The 18,777-nt window shown below is 49.2% G+C and overlaps 1 protein-coding gene across 1 annotated transcript in view; it reads left to right on the plus strand.

Annotated features, from left to right (window-relative positions):
* Positions 1-18,286, plus strand: part of LOC134155492 (sodium/potassium-transporting ATPase subunit alpha-3-like) — a gene marked incomplete at its 3' end in the record, with an annotated part of 34,597 nt that extends 16,311 nt beyond the window's left edge. The window contains exons 9-14 of the mRNA XM_062602756.1: positions 1,699-1,897; positions 3,821-3,930; positions 4,941-5,075; positions 6,658-6,850; positions 13,827-14,002; positions 18,131-18,286. Of these exons, the coding sequence (XP_062458740.1) occupies positions 1,699-1,897; positions 3,821-3,930; positions 4,941-5,075; positions 6,658-6,850; positions 13,827-14,002; positions 18,131-18,286 (969 nt within the window). The remainder of the gene's footprint in view (positions 1-1,698; positions 1,898-3,820; positions 3,931-4,940; positions 5,076-6,657; positions 6,851-13,826; positions 14,003-18,130) is intronic.
* Between the last annotated feature and the right edge of the window lie 491 nt (positions 18,287-18,777).

Genomic DNA, 18,777 nt, shown 5'->3' on the forward strand with positions numbered 1-18,777 from the left:
GCGTGATGTATAGGGTGATGTATGAGGTGATGTATGGGGTGTAGCGGTAATGTATGGGGTGACGTATAGGGTGTAGGCGTGATGTATGGGGTGATGTATGGGGTGTAGGGGTGATGGATGGGGTAATGGATGGGGTGATGTATGAGATGTAGGGGTGATGTATGAGGTGATATATGGGATGATGTATGGGGTGTAGGGGCAATTTATGGGGTGATGTATGGGGTGTAGGGGTAATGTATGGGGTGACGTATAGGGTGTAGGCGTGATGTATGGGGTGATGGATGAGGTGATGGATGGGGTGTAGGGGTGATGGATGGGGGAATGGATGGGATGATGTATGGGGTGTCGGGGTAATTTATGGGGTGATGTATGGGGTGATGTATGGGGTGATGTATGGGGTGTAGGGGTAATGGATGGGATGTAGGTGTGATGGATGGGGTGACATATGGGGTGTAGGGGTGATGTATGGGGTGTTGCATGGGGTGATGTATGGGGTGATGTATGGGGTGATGTATGGGGTGATGTATGGGGTGATGCATGGGGTGATGCATGGGGTGTAGGGGTGATGTATGGGGTGTAGGGATAAAGTATGGAGTGATGTGTGGGGTGATGTATGGTGTGATGTATGGGGTGTAGGGGTAATGTATGGGGTGACATATAGGGTGTAGGCGTGATGTATAGGGTGATGTATGAGGTGATGTATGGGGTGTAGGGGTGATGGATGGGGTGATGGATTGGGTGATGTACAGGATGTAGGGGTGATGTATGAGGTGATATATGGGATGATGTATGGGGTGTAGGGGTAATTTATGGGGTGATGTATGAAGTGATGTATGGGGTGATGTATGGGGTGTAGGGGTAATGTATGGGGTGTAGGTGTGATGGATGGGGTGATGTATAGGGTGTAGGGGTGATGTATGGGGTGATGTATGGGGTGTAGGGGTGATGGATGGGCTGATGGATGGGGTGTAGGCATGATGGATGGGGTGAGGTATGGGGTGTGGGGGTGATGTGTGGGGGTGATGTGTGGGGTGATGTATGGGGTGATGTATGGGGTGATGTATGGGGTGGTGCGTGGGGTGACGTACAGGTAGCAGAGGGTAATATATAGATGTATGGTGTCAACATATGGGTTGTAAGGGGCTATATATGGGGTGATATATGGATCATAGAGGGCAATGTATAGGGCTCAATACATGGGTGCTAGGGTGCAACATATAGATGCATGGGGGCAATATAGGGCATGCAGGGGGTGATATATTCGGTGACAGGTGTAATATATGGGGCGAGGAGGGCAATATATGGGTTGTAAGGGGGGTATAGGGGGTGCAGGGGCGATATATGGGGTGACAGGTGCAATATATGGGGCAAAGGAGGTGACGTATGGGGTGTAACAGGTAATGTATGGGCGTATAGGGGCAATATATGGGGTGCTAGGGGAATATGTGGGGTTCAGGATCCATATATGGGGAGTCTGGGTCCAGTATCGGGGTGCCATAGGTGCTCCATACACCCCATAGGGACCCCATGCCCAGCATAGGGCTGCAGCCTGACTTTGGAAGCTAAGCAGGGTCGGCCCCGGTCAGCACTTGGATGGGAGACCTTTGTTGACCAGAGGGTTCTGGGTTCGAATCCCCCCATGCATCACCCATACCGGAGGGTCCCATGGGTGCTGTGTGACCCCCCCCCCCCCCATAGGTGTGCTTGACGCTGACAGCCAAGCGCATGGCACGCAAGAACTGCTTGGTGAAGAACCTGGAGGCGGTGGAGACCTTGGGCTCCACGTCCACCATCTGCTCTGACAAGACCGGGACCCTCACCCAAAACCGTATGACCGTGGCCCATATGTGGTTCGACAACCAGATCCATGAGGCCGACACCACCGAGGACCAGTCCGGTGCGTGATGGGGGGTGATGGGGGCCGGCTATTAGATGGTGGTTGGGGTCTATTGGGGGGTCTTTGGTATCTGTTGGGCACCTCTGGGGGGGCTCTATGGGGTCTATATGGGGTCTATGAGGTGTTTATTGGGGTCTATGGGGTCTTTCTGGGGTCTATGGGGGGTCTATGGAGGGTTCGTTGGGGTGTCTACGGGGGTCTATTGACATCTATGGGGTCTCTATGGCATCTCTATTGATGTCCATGAGGTCTCTGTTGACATCTATGGGGTCTCTATGGCATCTCTGTTGACGTCTATGGGGTCTCTATGGTGTCTCTGTTGATGTCCATGAGGTCTCTGTTGACGTCTATGGGGTCTCTATGGCGTCTCTGTTGACGTCTATGGGGTCTCTATGGCGTCTCTGTTGACATCTATGGGGTCTTTATGGCATCTCTGTTGACATCTATGGGGTCTCTATGGCATCTCTGTTGATGTCTATGGGGTGTCTGTTGACATCTATGGGGTCTCTATGGCGTCTCTATTGATGTCTATGGGGTCTCTATGGCGTCTCTGTTGACGTCTATGGGGTCTCTATGGCGTCTCTGACGTCTATGGGGTCTCTATGGTGTCTCTGTTGACATCTATGGGGTCTCTATGGTGTCTCTGTTGACGTCTATGGGGTCTCTATGGCGTCTCTGTTGACGTCTATGGGGTCTCTATGGCGTCTCTGTTGACGTCTATGGGGTCTCTATGGCGTCTCTGTTGACGTCTATGGGGTCTCTATGGCGTCTCTGTTGACGTCTATGGGGTCTCTATGGCGTCTCTGTTGACGTCTATGGGGTCTCTATGGTGTCTCTGTTGACATCTATGGGGTCTCTATGGTGTCTGTTGACATCTATGGGGTCTCTATGGTGTCTCTGTTGACGTCTATGGGGTCTCTATGGCGTCTCTGACGTCTATGGGGTCTCTATGGCATCTCTATTGACGTCTATGGGGTCTCTATGGCATCTCTGTTGACGTCTATGGGGTCTCTATGGCATCTCTGTTGACGTCTATGGGGTCTCTATGGCATCTCTGTTGACGTCTATGGGGTCTCTATGGCATCTCTGTTGACATCTATGGGGTCTCTATGGTGTCTCTGTTGACGTCTATGGGGTCTCCATGGCATCTCTGTTGATGTCTATGGGGTCTCTATTGATGTCTATGGGGGGTCTATGAGGTCTCTCTGGGGTCTATGGGGTCTCTCTGAGGTCTATGGGAGGTCTATTGCAGGTCTATGGGGTGTCTATGGGGTCTCTCTGTGGCCTGTTTGGGGTCTATTGGTGTCTATGGCATCTCTATGGGCATCTATTGGGGTCTCTACGGCATCTCCATTGATGTCTATGAGGTCTCTATAGGGTCTCTATAGGGTCTCTGTTGATGTCTATGGGGTCTCTATTGATGCCTATGAGGTGTCTATAGGGTCTCTATGGGGTCTCTATTGATGTCTATGGGGTCTCTGATGTCTAGGGGGGCTCTGTTGATGTCTGTGGGTCTCTAGTGGATGTCTATGGAGTCTCTAGTGACATCTTTGAGGTCTCTTGATGTCTATGGGTCCCTATAGGGTCCCTATGGTGTCTCTATTGATGTCTATGGGGGGTCTATTGGTATGTAAGGAGTCTCTATTGACATCTATAGGGTCTCTATAGGGTGTCTATGGGGTCTCTATTGGTGTCTATGGGGTCTGTATAGGATCTCTATTGGGTGTCTATAGGGTCTCTATGGGTCTCTATTGACCTCTATGAGGTCTCTGCTGGTTATGGTGTCTCTATAGGGTCTCTATGCGGTTTCTATGTGTCTCTATGGGTCTCTATGGGTCTCTATGGGTCTCTATGGGTCTCTATGGGTCTCTATGGGTCTCTATAGGGTCTCTATGGGCCTGACCCCCCTATGTCTCCCCCCAGGCACCGCCTTTGACAAGAGCTCAGCCACATGGGTGGCTCTGTCCCACATCGCGGGGCTCTGCAACCGCGCCGTCTTCAAGGGGGGGCAGGAGAACGTCCCCATCCTCAAGGTAACAATGGGGGGCAATGGGGGTAATGGAGACAATGGGGTCAATGGGGACAATGGGGACCATGGGGTTGATGGGGGTAATGAGGTCAATAGGGGTAATGAGGTCAATGGGGACAATGGGGTCAATGGGGACAATGGGGGTAATGGGGTCAATGGGGACATTGGGGGCAAAGGGGGGCAATGGAAGCAACGGGGTCAACGGGGGCAATGGGGACAATGGGGTCAATGGGGGACAATGGAAGCAATGGGGTCAATGAGAGCAATGGGGTCAATGGGGACAATGGTGTCAATGGGGGTCAATGGGGTCAAGGGGTGCAATGAGGTCAATGGGGCCAGTAGGTACAACGGGGTCAATGGTGGTCAATGGCTGACAGTGGTGTCAATGGGGTCAATGGGTACAATGGGGGACAATGGGGTCAATGGGGGTGCAATGGGGTCAATGGGGCCAATGGGTACAATGGGGTCAATGGTGGTCAATGGCTGACAGTGGTGTCAATGGGGCCAATGGGTACAATGGGGTCAATGGGGGACAATGGGGTCAATGGGACAATGGAAGCAATGGGGTCAATGGGGACAAGAGGGCCAATGGGGGTCAATGGGGCCAATGGTGATCAATGGGGCCAATGGTGGTCAATGGGGTCAATGGTGGTCAATGGGGGTTAATGGGGCCAATGGGGGTCAATGGAAGCAATGGGGGTCAATGGGGCCAGTGGTGGTCAATGGGGCCAATGGTGGTCAATGGTCGTCAATGGGACCAATGGTGGTCAATGGGGCCAATGGTGATCAATGGGGCTCAATGGGGCCAATGGTGGTCAATGGGGCCAATGGTGATCAATGGGGCTCAATGGTGGTCAATGGGTGACAATGGGGCCAATGGTGGTCAATGGGGCCAATGGTGGTCAATGGGGCTCAATGGGGCCAATGGTGATCAATGGTGGTCAATGGGGCCAATGGTGATCAATGGGGCCATGGGGTCCCCCCTCATCCCGTTGCATCCATCCCCGTTCCCAGCGGGACGTGGCCGGGGACGCCTCGGAGTCGGCGCTGCTCAAGTGCATCGAGCTCTCGTCCGGCTCCGTCAAGCTCATGCGGGAGCGCAACAAGAAAGTGGCCGAGATCCCCTTCAACTCCACCAACAAGTACCAGGTACCCAATGGGAGGCGCCCTATATCCAATGGGAGACACCCTAAATACAATGGGAGGCACCCCACATCCAATGGGAAACACCCTAAATACAATGGGATACATCCCACATCCAATGGGAGACAACCTAAATACAATGGGAGACATCCCACATCCAATGGGAGACAACCTAAATACAATGGGAGACATCCCACATCCAATGGGAGACACCCTAAATACAATGGGAGGCACCACACATCCAATGAGAGGCACCCCACATCCTGTGGGAGGCACCCCACATCCAATGGGAGACAGCCTAAATACAATGGGAGGCACCACACATCCAATGGGAAACAACCTAAATACAATGGGAGGCACCCCACATCCTGTGGGAGACACCCCACATCCAATGGGAAACAACCTAAATACAATGGGAGGCACCCCACATCCAATGGGAGGTGCCCCACATCCTGTGGTAGGCACCCCACATCCAATGGGAGACAACCTAAATACAATGGGAGACACCCCATCCAATGGGAGGCACCCAACATCCAATGGGAAACACCCTATATCCAATGGGAGACACCCTAAATACAATGGGATACATCCCACATCCAATGGGAGACAACCTAAATATAATGGGAGGCACCCCACATCCAATGGGAGACAACCTAAATACAATGGGAGGCACCCCACATCCAATGGGAGACAACCTAAATACAATGGGAGGCACCCCACATCCTGTGGGAGACACCCCACATCCAATGGGAGACAACCTAAATACAATGGGAGGCACCCCACATCCGATGGGAGACACCCTAAATACAATGGGAGACACCCCACATCCAATGGGAAACACCTTAAATACAATGGGATACATCCCACATCCAATGGGAGACAACCTAAATACAATGGGAGGCACCCCACATCCAATGGGAGACAACCTAAATACAATGGGAGGCACCCCACATCCAATGGGAGACAACCTAAATACAATGGGAGGCACCCCACATCCCATGGGAGACACCCCAAATCCAATGGGAGGCACACTATATCCAATGGGAGACACCCTAAATACAATGGGAGACATCCCACATCCCATGGGAGACACCCCACATCCAGTGGGAGACATCCCACGTCCAATGGGAGACACCCTAAATACAATGGGAGGCACCCCACATCCCATGGGAGACTCCCCATCCCCATTCCCCCCCATCCCCATATCCCCCCATCCCATTCCCATTCCCCCTTATCCCCATATCCCCCCATCCCCATTCCCATTCCTCCCCCATCCCCATATCCCCCCATTCCCATTCCCCCCATCCCCATATCCCCCCATTCCCATCCCCATTCCTCCCCCATCCCCATATCCCCCCAACCCCATTCCCATTCCAGCCTATCCCCATATCCCCCCATTCCCATTCCCCCCTATCCCCATATCCCCCCATCCCCATTCCCCCCATCCCCATTCCCATTCCACCCCCCCCCATTCCCAGCCCCTAAAACCCCCTCAATATCCCTCTCCATCACCCCCTATAGCTATAACTCTGTATGTGGGGCAGGCTCACCCCTTGGCCCCATAGATCCCCTCTACGTCACCCCACAGCTCTCCATCCACGAGACCGAGGACCCCAATGACAACCGGTACCTGTTGGTGATGAAGGGGGCACCGGAACGCATCCTGGATCGGTGTTCCACGATCCTGCTCCAGGGCAAGGAGCAACCCTTGGATGAGGAGATGAAGGAAGCCTTCCAGAACGCATACCTGGAGCTTGGGGGGCTCGGGGAGAGGGTCCTGGGTAAGGGGGCAGAGGGGGGATATAGGGTGATAGGGATATAGGGGGATATAGGGGGATATAGGGATAGGGATGCAAGGAGCATCCCTTGGATGAGGAGATGAAGGAAGGGATATAGGGATGGGTGTAAGGGGGCGGAGGGGGGATATAGGGGGATATAGGGGGATATAGGGGGATATAGGGATGGGGACGCAAGGAGCATCCCTTGGATGAGGAGATGAAGGGATAAAGCATACCTGGATGGGGATATAGGGGGATAGGGACATAGGGATGGGGATAAGGGGGATATAGGGATGGGGGTATGGGGATATAGGGGGATATAGGGGGATATAGGGACAGGGATGTAGGGATGGGGATATAGGGATTGGGATATAGGGGTGGGGGGTAGAGGGATGGGGATATAGGGGGATAGAGGGATAGAGGAGGATAGGGATGGGGATAGAGGGATGGGGATATAGGGATGGGGATATAGGGATGGGGGTATAGGGGGGTATAGGGATGGGGATATAGGGATGGAGATATAGGGGGATATAGGGATGGGGATATAGGGATGGGGTTATAGGGGGGATATAGGGATGGGGGTAGAGGGATAGGGATATAGGGATGGGGATATAGGGGGATATAGGGATGGGGGTATAGGGATGGAGATATAGGGGGATATAGGGATGGGGATAGAGGGGGGTATAGGGATGGGGGTATAGGGGGGATATAGGGATGAGGGTATAGGGATGGGTATCTAGGAATGGGGCTATAGGGGGATATAGGGATGGAGATATAGGTGGACATAGAGGGTGAGGATGGGGATATAGGGGGAGATATCCCTATAGGATGAGATGGGAATGGGGCTCGGGGGGGGATATAGGGGGATACGGGCATCCCTGGGGGGCTGAGGATGGGATATGGGGTCCCTGAGGTCCTTGGGATATGGGGCTACGGAAGTGCAGAGGGGCTGAAAGGGATCTATAGGGCTACAAAGGGGGGTGTTTTGGGTACAAAAAGGGTGTTTTGGGGTGCAAAGGGAGTATTTTGGGGTATAAAGGGATAAGTTTGGGTACAAAGGGTGTATTTTGGGGTAGAAAAGGAGAGTTTGGGGGCACAAAAGGGAGTATTTTGGGGGAGAAAAGGGATGTTTTGGGGTACAAAGGGAGTAATTTGGGGTAGGAAGGGGTAAGTTTGGAGTACAAAGGGTGTATTTTGGGGTAGAAAAGGAGTGTTTTGGGGTACAAAGGGTGTATTTTGGGATAGAAAAGGAGTGTTTTGGAGTAGAAAGGGTATTTTGGGGTAGAAAAGGGGTGTTTTGAGGCCCAAAGGGGTATTTTGGCAGAGAAAAGGGATGTTTTGGGGTACAAAGGGAGATTTTGGGGTATAAAGGGATAAGTTTGGGGTAGAAAGGGAGTATTTTGGGGGAGAAAAGGAGAGTTTGGGGGCACAAAAGGGAGTATTTTGGGGGAGAAAAGGGATGCTTTGGGGTATAAAGGGAGTAATTTGGGGTAGAAAGGGGTAAGTTTGGGGTACAAAGGGCATATTTTGGGGTAGAAAAGGAGTGTTTTGGGGTACAAAGGGTGTATTTTGGGATAGAAAAGGAGTGTTTTGGAGTAGAAAGGGTATTTTGGGGTAGAAAAGGGGTGTTTTGAGGCCCAAAGGGGTATTTTGGCAGAGAAAAGGGATGTTTTGGGGTACAAAGGGAGATTTTGGGGTATAAAGGGATAAGTTTGGGGTACAAAGGGTGTATTTTGGGGCAGAAAAGGAGAGTTTGGGGGCACAAAAGGGAGTATTTTGGGGGAGAAAAGGGATGTTTTGGGGTAGAAAGGGAGTATTTTGGGGTCGAAAAGGGGTGTTTCAGGGCACAAAAGGGGTATTTTGGGGTATAAAGGTAGTATTTTGGGGTAGAAAGGGGTAAGTTTGGGGTACAAAGGGCATATTTTGGGGTAGAAAAGTTGTGTTTTGGGGTACAAAGGGAGTATTTTGGGGTAGAAAAGGGGTGTTTTGGAGTAGAAAGGGAGTATTTTGGGTACAAAAAGGGTGTTTTGGGGTGCAAAGGGAGTATTTTGGGGCACAAAAAGGGTGTTTTGGGGTGCAAAGGGAGTATTTTGGGTACAAAAAGGGTGTTTTGGGGTGCAAAGGGAGTATTTTGGGTACAAAAAGGGTGTTTTGGGGTCTAAAGGGAGTATTTTGGGTCCAAAAAGGGTGTTTTGGGGAGCAAAGGGAGTATTTGGGGTACAAAAAGGGTGTTTTGGGGGGCAAAGGGAGTATTTTGGGTACAAAAAGGGTGTTTTGGGGGGCAAAGGGAGTATTTTGGGGTACAAAAAGGGTGTTTTGGGGGGCAAAGGGAGTATTTTGGGTACAAAAAGGGTGTTTTGGGGTGCAAAGGGTGTATTTTGGGTACAAAAAGGGTGTTTTGGGGGGCAAAGGGTGTATTTTGGGTACAAAAAGGGTGTTTTGGGGGGCAAAGGGAGTATTTTGGGGCACAAAAAGGGTGTTTTGGGGTGCAAAGGGTGTATTTTGGGTACAAAAAGGGTGTTTTGGGGTGCAAAGGGTGTATTTTGGGTACAAAAAGGGTGTTTTGGGGTGCAAAGGGTGTATTTTGGGTACAAAAAGGGTGTTTTGGGGGGCAAAGGGAGTATTTTGGGGTACAAAAAGGGTGTTTTGGGGGGCAAAGGGAGTATTTTGGGGTACAAAAAGGGTGTTTTGGGGTGCAAAGGGTGTATTTTGGGTACAAAAAGGGTGTTTTGGGGGGCAAAGGGTGTATTTTGGGTACAAAAAGGGTGTTTTGGGGTCTAAAGGGAGTATTTTGGGTCCCAAAAGGGTGTTTTGGGGGGCAAAGGGAGTATTTTGGGGTACAAAAAGGGTGTTTTGGGGGGCAAAGGGAGTATTTTGGGGCACAAAAAGGGTGTTTTGGGGGGCAAAGGGAGTATTTTGGGTACAAAAAGGGTGTTTTGGGGTGCAAAGGGAGTATTTTGGGGCACAAAAAGGGTGTTTTGGGGGGCAAAGGGAGTATTTTGGGTACAAAAAGGGTATTTTGGGGGGCAAAGGGTGTATTTGGGGCACAAAAAGGGTGTTTTGGGGTGCAAAGGGAGCATTTTGGGTACAAAAAGGGTGTTTTGGGGTGCAAAGGGAGTACTTTGGTGCACAAAAAGGGTGTTTTGGGGTGCAAAGGGAGTATTTTGGGTACAAAAAAGGGTGTTTTGGGGTGTAAAGGGAGTATTTTGGGGCACAAAAAGGGTATTTTGGGGTGCAAAGTGTGTATTTTGGGGCACAAAAAGGGTGTTTTGGGGGGCAAAGGGAGTATTTTGGGTACAAAAAGGGTATTTTGGGGGGCAAAGGGAGTATTTTGGGTACAAAAAGGGTGTTTTGGGGTGCAAAGGGAGTATTTTGGGTACAAAAAGGGTGTTTTGGGGGGCAAAGGGAGTATTTTGGGTCCAAAAAGGGTGTTTTGGGGTGCAAGGGGAGTATTTTGGGTACAAAAAAGGGTATTTTGGGGTGCAAAGGAGTATTTTCGGTACAAAAAGGGTGTTTTGGGGTGCAAAGGGAGTATTTTGGGTACAAAAAGGGTGTTTTGGGGTGCAAAGGGAGCATTTTGGGTACAAAAAGGGTGTTTTGGGGTGCAAAGGGAGTACTTTGGTGCACAAAAAGGGTGTTTTGGGGTGCAAAGGGAGTATTTTGGGTACAAAAAAGGGGGTTTTGGGGTGTAAAGGGAGTATTTTGGGGCACAAAAAGGGTATTTTGGGGTGCAAAGTGTGTATTTTGGGGCACAAAAAGGGTGTTTTGGGGGGCAAAGGGAGTATTTTGGGTACAAAAAGGGTATTTTGGGGGGCAAAGGGAGTATTTTGGGTACAAAAAGGGTGTTTTGGGGTGCAAAGGGAGTATTTTGGGTACAAAAAGGGTGTTTTGGGGGGCAAAGGGAGTATTTTGGGTACAAAAAGGGTGTTTTGGGGTGCAAAGGGAGTATTTTGGGTACAAAAAGGGTGTTTTGGGGGGCAAAGGGTGTATTTTGGGGTACAAAAAGGGTGTTTTGGGGTAGAAAAGGGGTAGAAAAGGGTAAGTTTGGGGTGCAAAAGTGGTGTTTTGGGGCACAAAAGGGGGTGTTTGGGGCTGCAAAAGGGGGGTTGGCACAAAAAGGGGTGGTTTTGGGGTACAAATGGGGTGTTTTGGGGGTATAAATGGGGTGTTTTGGGCACAAAAGGGGGTGTTTTGGGCACAAAAGGGGGTGTTTTGTTGTAGAAAAGGGGTATTTTTGGGTACAAAATGGGTGTTTTGGGGCACAAATGGGGTATTTGGGGGGAGAAACGGGTAATTTTGGGGTACAAAGGGAGTAGTTTGGGGCACAAAAGGGGTGTTTGGTGCCGAAAAGGTGTATTTTGGGGTAAAAATGGGTATTTTGGGGTACAAAAGTGATATTTTGTGGTACAAAGGGAGTATTTTGGGGGACAAAAGGAGTATTTTGAGGCATAAAAGGGTTTTTGGGGTACAAAAGGGGTATTTTGAGGTACAAAAGGGGTGTTTTGGAGTTCAAAAGGGGTGTTTTGGGGTATAAAAGGTATTTTGGGGTGCAAAAGAGGTGGTTTGGGGTACAAAGGGCGTATTTTGGGGGAGAAAAGGAGTATTTTGGGTCACAAAAGGAGTATTTGAAAGTAGAAAGGGGTAAGTTTGGGGTACAAAGGGAGTGTTTTGGGGTACAAAAGAAGTGTTTTGGGGTAGAAAGGGGTAAGTTTGGGGTACAAAAAGTGTATTTTGGGGTACAAAGGGAGTATTTTGGGGTAAAAATGGGTATTTTGGGGTATAAAAGTGGTATTTTAGGTTACAAAGGTAGTATTTGGGGGCAGAAAAGGGGTGGTTTGGGGTTCAAAGGGAGTATTTTGGGGTAGAAAAGGGATGTTTTGGGGTACAAATGAAGTATTTTGGGTTAGAAAAGAGGTGTTTTGGGGCACAAAGGGGTATTTTTGGGTAGAAAAGGGGTGTTTTGGGGCACAAAAGAGGTATTTTGGGGCAGAAAAGGGGTGTTTTGGGGCACAAAAGAGGTATTTTGGGGTAGAAAAGGAGTGTTTTGGGGTAGAAAAGGAGTATGTTGGAGCACAAAAGGGGTATTTTGGGGTAGAAAAGGAGTGTTTTGGGGTACAAAGGGAGTATTTTGGGGTAGAAAAGGGGTGTTTTGGTGCACAAAAGGGGTATTTTGGGGGAGAAAAGGGGTATTTTGGGGTACAAAAGGGAGTATTTTGGGATAGAAAAGGAGTGTTTTGGAGCACAAAAGGGAGTATTTTGGGGGAGAAAAGGGATGTTTTGGGGTACAAAAGGGAGTATTTTGGGGTAGAAAAGGAGTGTTTTGGGGTACAAAGGGCGTATTTTGGGGTAGAAAAGGGGTGTTTTGGGGCACAAAAGGGAGTATTTTGGGGTAGAAAAGGAGTGTTTTGGGGTACAAAGGGCGTATTTTGGGGTAGAAAAGGGGTGTTTTGGGGCACAAAAGTTGTATTTTGGGGTAGAAAATGGATGTTTTGGGGTACAAAGGGAGTATTTTGGGGTAGACAAGGAGTGTTTTGGGGTAGAAAAGGGCGTATTTTGGGGTAGAAAAGGGGTGTTTTGGGGTACAAAGGGCATATTTTGGGGTAGAAAAGGAGTGTTTTGGGGTACAAAGGGTGTATTTTGGGATAGAAAAGGAGTGTTTTCGAGTAGAAAGGGAGTATTTTGGGGTAGAAAAGGGGTGTTTTGGGGCACAAAAGGGAGTATTTTGGGGGAGAAAAGGGATGTTTTGGGGTACAAAAGGGAGTATTTTGGGGTAGAAAAGGAGTGTTTTGGGGTACAAAGGGCGTATTTTGGGGTAGAAAAGGGGTGTTTTGGGGCACAAAAGGGAGTATTTTGGGGTAGAAAAGGAGTGTTTTGGAGTAAAAAGGGAGCATTTTGGGGTAGAAAAGGAGTGTTTTGGGGTACAAAAGGGGTATTTTGGCAGAGAAAAGGGATGTTTTGGGGTATAAAGGAAGTATTTTGGGGTAGAAAGTGAGTATTTTGGGGTAGAAAAGGAGTGTTTTGGGGTACAAAAGGAATATTTTGGGGTAGAAAAGTGGTGCTTTGGAGTAAAAAGGGAGCATTTTGGGGTAGAAAAGGTGTGTTTTGGGGTACAAGGGAGTATTTTGGGGTAGAAAAGTGGTGTTTTGGAGTAAAAAGGGAGCATTTTGGGGTAGAAAAGGAGTGTTTTGGGGCACAAAAGGGGTATTTTAGGGTAGAAAATGGGTGTTTTGGGGTACAAGGGAAGTATTTTGGGGTAGAAGGGTAAGTTTGGTGTATAAAGGGAGTGTTTTGGGGTAGAAAAGGGGTGTTTTGGAGTAAAAAGGGAGCATTTTGGGGTAGAAAAGGAGTGTTTTGGGGTACAAAAGGGGTATTTTGGGGTAGAAAAGTGGTGTTTTGGAGTAAAAAGGGAGCATTTTGGGGTAGAAAAGGTGTGTTTTGGGGCACGAAAGTGGTATTTTGGCAGAGAAAAGGGATGTTTTGGGGTATAAAGGGAGTATTTTGGGGTAGAAAGGGGTAAGTTTGGGGTAGAAAGGGAGTATTTTGGGTAGAAAAGGAGTGTTTTGGGGTACAAAAGGAGTATTTTGGGGTAGAAAAGTGGTGTTTTGTAGTAAAAAGGGAGCATTTTGGGGTAGAAAAGGTGCGTTTTGGGGTACAAAAGAGGTATTTTAGGGTAGAAAAGTGGTTTTTTGGGGTACAAAAGGGGTATTTTAGGGTAGAAAAGGAGTGTTTTGGGGTACAAAGGGAGTATTTTGGGGTAGAAAAGGGGTGTTTTGGAGTAAAAAGGGAGCATTTTGGGGTAGAAAAGAGGTGTTTTGGGGCACAAAGGGGTATTTTGGAGTAGAAAACGGGTGGTTTGGGGTACAAATGAAGTATTTTGGGGTAGAAAAGTGGTGTTTTGGGGCACAAAAGGGGTATTTTAGGTTAGAAAAAGGGTGTTTTGGGGTTGGGGGGGGGTCTGAGCCTTGTTTCTGCCCCCCAGGTTTCTGCCACTTTTACCTGCCCGAGGACCAGTACCCGAAGGGCTTCGCCTTCGACTGCGACGACGTCAACTTCGCCACCGACAACCTCTGCTTCGTGGGGCTCATGTCCATGATCGACCCCCCCCGTGCCGCCGTACCCGATGCCGTGGGCAAGTGCCGCAGCGCCGGCATCAAGGTGAGACCCGAAACCGGCCGGATTCGGCCCAAAAAGAGCCCAAAAAGAGACCCAAACCCAGCCGAAAATAGCCCCAAAACAGAGGAAAATTGCTCCAAAACTGAGGAAAATTGCTCCAAAACTGAGGAAAATAGCTCCAAAACCAGATGAATTCAACCTGAAAATAGCCCCAAAACAGGAAAAGAGCTGCAAAACAGCTGAATTCAGCCCAAAAAGAGACGCAAACCAGCCAAAAATAGCCCCCAAAAAGAGGAAAATTGCTCCAAAACCAGCTGAATTCAACCCGAAAATAGCCAGAAATAGCCCCAAAACAGGAAAATAGCTGCAAAACAGCCAAATTCAGCCCAAAAAGAGAACCAAACCAGCCAAAAATAGCCCCAAAACAGAGGAAAATAGCTCCAAAACAGCCGAATTCAGCCAAAAAATAGCCTAAAATAGCCCCCAAACAGGAAAACAGATGCAAAACAGCTAAATTCAGCCCAAAAAGAGACCCAAAACAGCCGAAAATAGCCCCAAAACAGAGGAAAATTGCTCCAAAAATGCCGAATTCAGCCCGAAAATAGCCGAAAATAGCCCCAGAGGAGAATAGTCCCAAAGCTGAATTCAGCCCCAAAAGAGACCCAAAACAACCAAAAATAGCCCCAAAACGGAATTCAGCCCCAAAAGGGGAAAAGCAAAACAGACCCAAAGACAAACCAAAAATAGCCCCAAAACAGAGGAAAACAAAACTGAGGAAAATAGCCGAAAATCGCCCCAAAAGGGGATAATAGCTGCAAAACAGCTGAATTCAGCCCAAAAAGAGACCCAAACCAGTGGAAAATAGCCCCCAAACAGAGGAAAATTGCTCCAAAACTGAGGAAAATAGCTCCAAAACCAGCTGAATTCAACCCGAAAATAGCCCCAAAACAGGAAAATAGCTGCAAAACAGCTGAATTCAGCCCAAAAAGAGACCCAAACCAGTGGAAAATAGCCCCAAAACAGAGGAAAAACAAAACAAAAAAGCCGACTTCAGCCAGAAAATAGCCAGAGGAAATAGCCCCCAAAGAGGAAAATCCAAAAATGGAATTCGCAAAACAGCCGAAAATAGCCCAAAAAAGAGACCAAAACAGAACAGCCCAAAATAGCCTCAAAACAGAGGAAAATGCTCCAAAACCAGAAAAGGAAAATAGCCCCAAAACAGAATAATTCAAAACAGCTGAAAATAGCCCAAAACAGAGACCCGAAAATAGCCCCAAAACAGGAAAATTCTGCAAAACAGCCGAATTCAGCCCAAAAAGAGACCCAAACCAGCCAAAAATAGCCCAAAAAGAGATTCAGCCCCAAAAGAGACCCAAACCAGCCAAAAATAGCCCCAAAAAACCGAAAATAGCTCCAAAACAGGAAAATAGCTGCAAAACAAAATAGCCCAAACCAGTGGAAAATAGCCCCAAAACAGAGAAGAAAATAGCCAAAAAAAATAGCCCCAAAAAAGGGGAAAATAGCTGCAAAACAGCTGAATTCAGCCCAAAAAGAGACCCAAACCAGCCAAAAATAGCCCCAAAACAGAGGAAAATTGCTCCAAAACTGAGGAAAATAGCTCCAAAACCAGATGAATTCAACCTGAAAATAGCCCCAAAACAGGAAAAGAGCTGCAAAACAGATTAATTCAGCCCAAAAAGAGACCCAAACCAGCCGAAAATAGCCCCAAAACAGAGGAAAATTGCTCCAAAACTGAGGAAAATAGCTCCAAAACCAGCTGAATTTAACCCGAAAATAGCCCCAAAACAGGAAAATAGCTGCAAAACAGCTGAATTCAGCCCAAAAAGAGACCCAAACCAGAGGAAAATACCCCCAAAACAGAGGAAAAACAAAACAAAAAAGCCGAATTCAGCCAGAAAATAGCCAGAAATAGCCCCCAAATAGGAAAATAGGCGCAAAACAGCCGAATTCAGCCCAAAAAGAGACCCAGAACAGCCCAAAATAGCCTCAAAACAGAGGAAAATAGCTCCAAAAATGCCGAATTCAGCCCGAAAATAGCCGAAAATAGCCCCAAACAGAGGAGAATAGCCCCAAAACAGCGGAATTCAGCCCCAAAAGAGGCCCAAAACAACCAAAAATAGCCCCAAAACTGAGGAAAATAGCCGAAAATCGCCCCAAAAGGGGATAATAGCTGCAAAACAGCTGAATTCAGACCAGAAAGAGACCCAAAACAGCCGAAAATAGCCCCAAAACAGAGGAAAATTGCTCCAAAACTGAGGAAAATAGCTCCAAAACCAGATGAATTCAACCCGAAAATAGCCCCAAAACAGGAAAATAGCTGCAAAACAGCCGAATTCAGCCCAAAAAGAGACCCAAACCAGCCAAAAATAACCCCAAAACAGAGGAAAATAGCTCCAAAACAGCCGAATTCAGCCAAAAAATAGCCGAAAATAGCCCCAAACAGAGGAGAATAGCCCCAAAACAGCAGAATTCAGCCCCAAAAGAGACCCAAAACAACCAAAAATAGCCCCAAAACTGAGGAAAATAGCCGAAAATCGCCCCAAAAGGGGATAATAGCTGCAAAACAGCTAAATTCAGACTAGAAACAGACCCAAAACAGTGGAAAATAGCCCCAAAACTGAGGAAAATAGCTCCAAAACAGCCGAATTCAGCCCAAAAAGAGACCCAAAACAGCCAAAAATAGCCCCAAAGCCGAGGAAAATTGCTCAAAAAAAAGCAGAATTCAGCCCCAAAATAGCCGAAAATAGCCCCAAACAGAGGAAAATAGCTCCAAAAGAGCCGAATTCAGTCCCAAAACAGCTGAATTCAGCCCCAAATCCTCCCCAAACCACTCAAATCACCCAAATCCCCCCAACTCCCCCCAAAATCACCCCAAATCCCCCAAAATCTCCCACCCCCAAATCACCCAACTCCCCCCAAAATCAACTAAATCCCCCAAAATCACCCTAAATCACCCCCAAACCACCCCAAATCCCCCCAAAACCAATTTCCCCTCAAATCACGCCAAATCACCCCAATCCTCCCCAAACCACTAAAATCCCCCCAAAATCACCCGAATCACCCCAAATCCACCCAAATCCCCCCAAATCCCCCAAAATCACCCCAAAATCACCCAAATTCCCCCAAATCACCCCCAAATCACCCAAATCCCCGCAAATCACCCCAAAATCACCCAAATCACGCCAAAATCCCCCTAAATCACCCAAATCACCCCAAAATCACCTGAATCCCCCAAAATCCCCGAATCCCCCAAAAAATCCCCCCGAAATCACCCAAATCCCCCCAATTTCCCCAAATCACCCCAAATCACCCCCAAATCCCCCAAAATCACCCAAATCCCCCAGAAAATCCCCCAAAATCCCCCAAAATCCCCCCAAATCCCCCAAAATCACCCAAATCCCCCAGAAAATCCCCCAAAATCCCCCCAAATCACCCATATCACCCCAAATCCCCACAAATCCCCCCAAATTCCCACAAATCCCCCCAAATCCCCGCCAAATCACTCAAAATCCCCCCAAATCACCCCAACCCCCCCCCCAAGTCCCCCAAATCCCCCCAAAATCCCCCCCAATCCCCCCAAATCCCCCAAAATTAACCAATTCCCCCAAAAATCGCCCAAAATCCCCCCAAAATCACCCAAATCCCCCCCAATCCCCCAAATACCCCCAAATCCCCCCAAATCCCCCCCAAATCCACCCAAAATCCCCCCAAATCCCCACAAAATCACCCAAAATTAACCAAATCCCCCAAATCTCCCCAAATCCCCCAAAATCCCCCCAAATCCCCCAAAATCCCCCAATCCCCCCCCGAATCACCAAAATCCTGCCCAAATCCCCCCAAATCCCCCTTAAATCCCCCCAAACCCCCTTAAATCCCCCCAAATCCCCCTTAAATCCCCCAAATCCCCCCAAATCCCCCGAAAATCACCCAAATCCCCCAAAATCCCCCCAAACCCCCCCAAAATCCCCCCAAAATCCCCCCAAAATCACCGAAATCCCCCCAAAATCACCCCAAAATCCCCCCAAAACACCCAAATCCCCCCGAAATCCACCCAAAATCCCCCCAAAATCCCCCCAAATCCCCCCAAAATCACCCAAAATTAACCAAATCATCCCAAAATCACCCCACATGCCCCCCCCCGCCCCACAGGTGATCATGGTGACCGGGGACCACCCCATCACGGCCAAGGCCATCGCCAAGGGGGTCGGGATCATCTCGGAGGGCAACGAGACCGTGGAGGACATCGCGGCGCGGCTCAACATCCCCGTCAGCCAGGTCAACCCCCGGTGCGTGCTATGGGGCGCTGTGGGGCGCTGTGGGGCGCTATGGGGCACTGTGGGGCTCTATGGGTGCCATAGGGCAGTATGGGGCTCTATGAGCTGCTGTGGGTGCTATGGGGCTCTATGGGTGCCATAGGGCACTATGGGGCTCTATGGGCTGCTGTGGGTGCTATGGGGTGCTGTGGGGCTCTATGGGCGCCATAGGGCACTATGGGGCGCTATGGGCTGCTGTGGGTGCTATGGGGTGCTATGGGGCTCTATGGGTGCCATAGGGCACTATGGGGCGCTGTGGGTGTTATGGAGCGCTGTGGGTGCTATGGGGTGCTATGGGGCTCTATGGGTGCCATAGGGCACTATGGGGCGCTATGGAGCGCAGTGGGTGCTATGGGGCGCTGTGGGGCTCTATGGGTGCCATAGGGCAGTATGGGGCTCTATGAGTTGCTGTGGGTGCTATGGGGTGCTATAGGGCTCTATGGGCGCCATAGGGCACTATGGGGCTCTATGGGCTGCTGTGGG

Source organism: Pezoporus occidentalis, unplaced genomic scaffold (assembly GCF_034315485.1).
Source record: "Pezoporus occidentalis ecotype Australia unplaced genomic scaffold, CSIRO_AGI_Poc_V1 ctg783, whole genome shotgun sequence".
Taxonomy (NCBI): Eukaryota; Metazoa; Chordata; class Aves; order Psittaciformes; family Psittacidae; genus Pezoporus; species Pezoporus occidentalis.